General features: G+C 42.5%; 1 protein-coding gene across 1 annotated transcript; it reads right to left on the reverse strand.

Annotated features, from left to right (window-relative positions):
* Positions 1-2,459: 2,459 nt before the first annotated feature.
* LOC145284561 (uncharacterized) lies at positions 2,460-7,661 on the reverse strand. Its single transcript, XM_080133474.1, has one exon. The coding sequence runs from the start codon at positions 7,659-7,661 to the stop codon at positions 2,460-2,462; it is 5,202 nt and encodes a 1,733-aa protein (XP_079989600.1).
* Positions 7,662-7,944: the final 283 nt, after the last annotated feature.

Raw genomic sequence — 7,944 nt, forward strand, 5'->3', positions numbered from 1 at the left:
TTTGCGGTCTCTTTCTCACAGAAGAGATGTGTTTTTTTTTATTTTTATTTATTTTTTTATTACATTTTCACCCCAAACAAGGCACATTGCCACTTTGGTGTAGGGGGCTACTATCAGGGGAAACATCTACTGGGGTCCTATGTAGGGATTAGGGCAGCGAGATGTTGGTTCACGTTGCACTTGAACTTATGCATGTCAGTACAGTTGGGGAAGCAGTGGCCTGGAATGGAATTCCAAAGTCTAGCAGTTCTGGGGAAGAAACTACTGGAGTAGAAAGATCTTTTACATCTAGGGATCTCTTCAGTGTGGGGGTGGGATTTTGCAGCTTGTCGGGTCTGTCGAGGGTGTTCACGTCGTGGGGGCACAAGTGCTTGCAGTTCTTCAGAGCATTCACCATTATAATACTTGTAGAACAGGCAGAGGGATGCAACGTTTCGACGATGGGACAGAGGCTGAAGTTTAGATGCCAGTTTAGGGCCCATCAGATTTTCGACTCTCTTTTGAACCCTGTCAAGGAGCGAGAGACTAGTAGCCGATGCACCGGCCCAAATATGACAGCAATACTCCATACATGGGCGAATAGTGGCCTTATAGAGGTACAGGATACTTTCAGGTGTTAGAAGTTTTCTAGCACGGTAGAGAGAGCCTACCTTCCTTGCAGCGGCCCTGGCAATGCCCTCAATGTAATTGTTCCAACTCGTGTTTCCTGTGAACGTTAGGCCAAGGAGCTTGCGAGACGTACTCCCAGATAAAGAGTCGTTGGCCATTGCTATAGGTGGTAGAGAAGGTTTCTTGTAATTATTGAATGAAACCAGTTTTGTCTTGGTGGCATTGAACGTTACCATCCATTTTTGTCCCCATTCCACTACTGATTGGAGGTCATCCTCTAGTGTTTCTGCCATTACTTTAGATATATGTTCATTTGTTTTCCTGTCGTGCCTGCTATAGAGTGTGGTGTCATCAGCATATATACCCATCTCAGAGGCAATTTTGTCGGGGAGGTCATTTATGAATATCAGGAACAGCAGAGGTCCAAGGATAGATCCCTGGGGCACTCCCGCATTTATATCATATTGTTTAGATGTACGACCGTCGAGGACAACCTGGAATTTTCTCTTATCTAAGAAGGATTTAATTATGTTAAGTATTCTACCAGTGATACTGTAAGATCTAATCTTCCTGAGGAGACCCTCATGCCATACCCTGTCAAAAGCCTTAGATATATCTAGAGCTACCGCTCTGCCCTCTCCCGCGTTGTCCAGTGAATGGTATATGCGTTCAGAGATTACAGTGAGGATGTCTGCCGTGGAACGGGCTTGTCTAAATCCATATTTATGGTCGGTCAGAAGTTTAGCATCTGTAAGGTGCTGGACTAGAGCATGGTTAATTAAGGTCTCAAATATTTTGGCAAAAAGTGGGAGGAGGCTAATTGGGCGATAATTTAATGGGTCAGTTCTTTCGCCAGAATTCTTGAATACTGGTACCACAGAAGCAGTTTTCCAACAACTCGGAAAGCAAGATTCATTAAGGCATTTGTTGTAGAGTTTGGAGAGAACTGGAGCTACTTCGGCTGAGCACTTTTTTAATAGCACAGCTGGGATGAGGTCGGGTCCACATGCTTTGGAAGTGTCAAGGTTTTTTATGATAGCATGCACCTGAGCAGGGGTGATTATCAGATCGTCTAGCGTGGCGTCTGTCCGCATAGGAAATTGAGGTAGGGGGTGGTTTAGAGGGTCCAGTGTGGAGTTTGAGGCAAACCGACTGGCAAGCATGTTAGCCTTCTCGGTTGCTGAGCAAAGAACCTCGTGATTGTTGGTTAGTGGGGGAATTGTTGATTGCCCATTATTTACTACACTGTTGTAGATTTTCCAGAAGTCACGAGTTCATAGTTTTTGTGCTTCGATGCGTTTTTTAGTGGTTTCCGTCAATTCCCTCTTAGCTGTCGCTATTTCTTTCTTAACGTTACTTCTTGCTTCTATATACTTCTGTTTGTTTGAACTGGACTTATGTCGGTTAAACCTGCGGAATGCATGCTGCCTTTGAGCAATGGCAGTTGCGCAAGTCGAAGTTGTGGAAAATTTCTCCACTGAAAGGTAGAGGTTAACAAGGATTTTGCAACAATGGTTTGTTGCGACCTGTGACTAGGTAAAAATTGTAGAACCTTGTCGGTCTGGTAATAAGGGTAACGATTCAATTTCCTTCAACTCCAATCCCAAACTGAAATCACCACCAAAATTCAGTTCACTCCACCCCTCTTATAATCCAGTTAGCCAATCAAATAAGTTAAATGTAACATCTACCAATATAAAAAGAGGCATCGCCCACACAAAAGGTTTTTGCTGCCACTCTTCCTGAGAGTCGCAGGTAAGTGCTTCAAGTCTTCTCAACACCCTCCCACTCAACAGAAAACAAAATCAATTGTTATTGATTTTGTAAAGCCTTCTCAATATACATATTCCTCATTCTTGATCCCCAGAGCAGTGGTGACAAACCCAATCCTTTTCATCTGGCGGAGCTGCACTGATCCCAACGCATCTAAAATGGAACCAGTTATCACATTGATCACAGCAGATCATGGCCGATCCGTCATCAGGTTTATTACATCCGGGACAAATCCAAACCTGCTCACTCTCCTGTACTAAAGTGGGTTCCTCAAAACTGGTTTCTGACCAAGAAATTCCTTCTATGGACTCCCAGTCATCATAACTAGGTTCCGGACCATCCTCTTGTGGTTCATATTCCGCATGTAGTTCTAGCGGATATAGATGTTTAAGAGAATATGTTCTCACACTCCCATCACCCCGTCGTATCTGTGCCGACCGTACCATACCATCGTCTCCCGGAAACAATTCTTCTACTCTCCCCAATGCCCAGAAGGGTCGAGACTTGTTTGGAAGTTTTATCGTCACAATATCTCCAGGTCGTACCTTATTAGATATAGTTGGATAACGATCTTGTTTACGTTCTCGAAGAGAGAGTAAGTAATCCTCGTTCCATATCCGTTTAAACTCCTTGAGCAGCTCATCCCGGTTCTTCAAAGATTCCAACAATATCTGTCTGGACGGCAGTTCCCCTTCATTAATTGGTTGAATCTCCATTCTAAGAAGAAGTCCAGGGTTTTGATCTGGGCGCAGGAAGTGATTGGGCGTAATTACCTCCAATCCAGAGTCATTCGAACTCACATAGGTTAACGGTCTATTGTTCACTGCCCGTTGGACATCTGAAATGGCTGTCCACAACTCAGATTGACTGTAAATAGACCTTCCAACAGTTTTATAGAGGCATTCCTTTAATGTTTTAATCATGCGTTCCCAAACTCCTCCATACCAAGCCGAATGAAGAGGGATCTTAACATGCTTTATATTATACTGCCCAAATTTTTCATCAAATTCGGAAGAAGTTAGGGCCTGATTTAGTAAACTAACTCCAGCAAGAAATGACTTTGCATTGTCACTATATATGTGAGAAGGCAAGCCCCACATGTTTGAAAACCTGATGAAGGCCAGTATAAATGTGTGTACTGTCATGTCCTCAACCAGTTCTAAATGCACCGCTCTGATTTCCAAGCACGTAAATATGAGAATGTAAACCTTAGATTGAAGATTTTGGTTTTGAACCCACAGGTGTCCTGTATAATCTATTCCTGTATGTAAGAATGGCCTTATCAGATTTACTCTATGTTTAGGCAGGTCTGTCATCTTAGGATACGGAAAATGTATCGAGTTGATTTTCTGACAAATAAAGCAGTCCTTCAATATTCCCTTCACAGCCTGTCTGCCTTGAGGTATCCAAAATCCTGACATCCTGATTCTACTAAGTGTAGCCGGCACACCCAAGTGTTTAGCCCTCTCATGCTGATCCTTCACAATTAGATTAGTCAAGGGATGATTCTTCCCGAGCAATACAGGGTTTAAAACCTCATATTGTAGAGTAAAATTTTTTTTGATCCTGCCTCTGGAGCGGACGGCACCAGACTTGTCCAGAAATAGGTTTAACTGACTCACAAGGTTCGGAATGGGTTTATCATGAGGTGCACGTAAGAACTTCAATTCAAGGGGAAATGCCTGTTGTTGCATTGTCTTGAACAAGTAGTCAGCAGCAGCCTGTTTATAGTCCAGTTCCTTGCCCCTTGCTTTGGATATAAATTCGAAGACTCTGGAGACCACACGTAGAAGTTTGTTAAAACACGAAAATCTGTCAAAGGCGACGATAGGCTGAGACCAGCTCTCATTACAGGTGTAGAACAGGTTCGTACGAACTATTTGCTGGTTGTCTGCACTAAGACAATCCAAAGTACTATCAGGCCAACAGACAGTTCCACCAGACAACCAGTTTGGTCCAGCACTCCAAAAAGAGAAATTTTCCTTAAATTTAGCTGCTGTCAGTCCCCTAGTCATTAGGTCCGCAGGGTTCTGATTGGAAGGCACATATTTATACCTGATAGCAAGGTTGTAATTTGCAAGTATCACTTCTTCCATCTGTGTCACATCCTTGAGGCGATTCTTCGTGAAAATGTTTTTATGGCTCGTCTGCTTGGACATCAGCCAAGTGAGTACAATTTGGGCATCTACAGCCAAATACAAACTTCCAAATTTCGTTCCTTGATAGGCTCTCAAGATATTACTAAGACATTTAATTGCCAAAAAAACTGCTAATAGTTCCAGCGTTGGCAAGGTTTTAGCTTTTAATGGTGCCACCTTTGCTTTAGCAAAAATCAGAGAAGATATACCTCCCTGAACTGCATATACAGAAAACCCATATGCCTTTTTTGAGGCATCTGTGAATATGTACAAATCCGCAACAGTATCGCTATCAAGTACCTGTCTTCTAAACGATAACGAATGAAGTACCGACAAATCACTAGCTAGTAATCTCCACCTTTCCTGCATTTCCTTTGGAATGGGATCATCCCAATCAATATTAGCCTTCCACATTTCTCCCACCAATATGCGACTTTGAATGGTGACTGGGAGACATAAAGACAATGGGTCAAATACACTGGATGCGGCTGATAGTATTTGACGTTTTGTTGCTAAGTTGGGGTCACAAGTTCGCTGGACTAGGCTGATGGAGTCCGACTCTGGGTCATATCTGTAACCCAGAACCTTTTCCCATGGACAACTGTGAGTTGTCAAAGTCTCATCCTTCCTCATAAATTCCTGTAGCTTTGGGCAATTGGTGTTACATGATCGAAGATCAAATCCTCCTTTCTTCAATCTTTCCTTTATTTCATGATATAGTTTTCTCAACACACCTTCCGAATTATTCGTACTGACCAGATTGTCAACATAAAAATTTGAATTCAACAGTTTGGTGCAATCATCAACTGGAAATCTCGATGCATGATACTTCAATATGCAGTTCAATATAAAAGGGCTTGCGTTAAAGCCGAAGATGATGGTCGTATAACGGTAACATACCAGACGATCATCCCGTTTTAGAAAGAAGCAAAACTTATTTCTATCAGATTGCTTTGATAATCTAATCATCAGAAATGCCTTCCTGATGTCGCCCAATAATGTATATCTATTAGTCCGAAAGAGTAGAGTTAGATTTAACATGTTTCCGGTTAAATTTACCCCTGGGTATGCAGCCTCGTTTAAGGATACTCCTCCCTTGACCTTCAATGAACAGTTGAAGACTGGTCGCATTTTAGTAGTTGCTATGCTATCGGATTTAAAGACTGGTCGATGAGGGATCCAAACATGTTTATGGAACTGTTTAGGTGAACAATGAAAGGGTTCTATTATGCCCTCTGCCTCTTGTTCGGCAAAAACCTCTAAATATTCCTCATAGAGGCCCTTCATTTCCAGAGTGTGTACCACCCTATCTAACACCTTGAGGGCTACTTGGTGATTAGAGCGCACCCGAGCTAATTTATCAGTGTGCCACGGTAACTGCACCCAGTACCGTCCCTCCTTAAACTCTATATTTCTCATAAACTCCTCTACCTTTTGGGCATCATAGTCGGACAAGGTATCATTCTCTGATAGCCCCAAAGACTCCACACTGTAAATCCACTCCAGACCTCTTTCTACAGTACTGTCCTCAAAAGTTTCTTTATAGGGGTCCGAATAAGAAGAACACACGTCAAGAACACTATTAACAATGGAGGTCGGACACTTAACAGTTCTCATGACTTCTCCATAAACTGGAACCTTGCGTTGGATCGTTTTAATTTGGTGAGGAAACATGAAATTCCTGGGATCCCCAAAAGGTATCACTCCTCGTGGGGAAAGCCAAGCTTTCCCATTCATACATTTTATCATTTGTAGGGGTTCCATAAATTGTAACAGGTCTACCCCTATTAACCCTTCCAAAGTTATATTGGCATTTCTTCCTAAATCTGTATCCAGGGTGTAATCCAATTTCGTAAGGTTCTCGACCACAATCGGCAAATGCTCCACTGTATGAATGATGTCTAATTCCTTGTCAATAAGGATAGGTAGCTGCCGCTTTACCCCTGGCGTCAACTCCACTGTTGTGGTAAGTCGCTGAAAATTGCAGGTTTTCCTTCCTAGAAACGTCACAATCTCAAGGTTTACCTCTGAGACAGATCTTGGGTCACAAGCCAGATCCTGCAAAATTCTTCCACTAAAGTACGAATTTTGACTGCCCGTGTCTATCAAACATCGCAGCTTCACAGCTTTGTCCCCTCTTTGTAGTACGATGGTAGTAATCGGCAAAATACACTGCTGCTCACCCAAACTGGTATTGATACATTCATTTGTTGATGTATATGGCATAGGGCACATGATTGCGGTATGGTCCTGGGCTGAACATCGCTCACAATTGCCCTTAGGGCTTCTTTTACAGGGACACGAATCACTGAAATGATTGTTACTTGTGCACCTATAACATAGTCCGAGTTCTCGACAACGACGCCATCTTTGAGGAAATGTATGGTATTCTTCACAAACTTGAGTGGAATGACCATCCCTCAAACAAAGGTTGCAGGTTTTATGCCTCTCCTGGATATGGAAGTTCTCCAATGTTGGTGTTGTTGTCTCCGGTTTTCTGTCTGGATGAATGTATCTACGAGAGCTACCATAATCCAAATCTCTCTGGTTTGCTTCAGGGAGTGCAGCCTTCCAGGATTTTAAGATCCTGATGCCCGTATCTAAAATAGAAGTTAAAGATGGATGCGGTGCCCCTACAGACCTCACTAATTCTTCCTTAAGACGGTTGGGCAGTCTTTGGAACAGTATATGAGCCGCTAATGCCCCTCCGCCTGAATTTCTTTCCATAAATCCATATCCCAACATAGAGTCCAATTCCGACAACTCGTATTTAACCTGAGACAAATAGTTTTTAAGGTATTCAATATCATACCTGCCTCGGGTGGACAGTTTGAATAGGCTAGAGAATATCTCCTCTCTAATGCCCTCTTCATCCCAATAATTATCCTTAAGAATTTTTATTGCGGCATCATAATTATTGGATGTCTCCTCTAGATGATGTATTAGCCGAAACGGACGTCCCGTAACACAAGTCTTGAGGTAGGTTAATTTTTCTCTCCTTGATTTTAATCCCGAAGTGCAATAGTCAAATCTAGTGAGAAAATCTCTCAATGCAAATTTGTTCTCAAAGTCCAGGCCATCAAAACTAGGGCATTTGACCTTAGGCCTAAACATAGAGGTGTCAACTTGAGATGGCTGCATTACATTTGGGAGCATGAAGGGAGGAGAATCATCCTTGTGAACCTCTGCAGTTAAGTTTTGTAAATCTCTTTTCACCTCCTCTTTGAATTTGATAAGGTCATAAGCATGCGGTGCCACCCTATCTCTAGGAAGGAATTTAACCAAGTTTTCCTGAACTTGGTCTACTTTAGAAAGCCACTCGTTTATGTTGTCTGTGGTGTTCTTCAAGGCACATGCATCCACTGCGACTCTTTTCTTTAATTTTTCTAATGTGTATCCGATAATGTTTTTATATCTTTCCTCC

Source organism: Euprymna scolopes, chromosome 9 (assembly GCF_053919585.1).
Source record: "Euprymna scolopes isolate OS-2025 chromosome 9, ASM5391958v1, whole genome shotgun sequence".
Lineage (NCBI taxonomy): Eukaryota > Metazoa > Mollusca > Cephalopoda > Sepiida > Sepiolidae > Euprymna > Euprymna scolopes.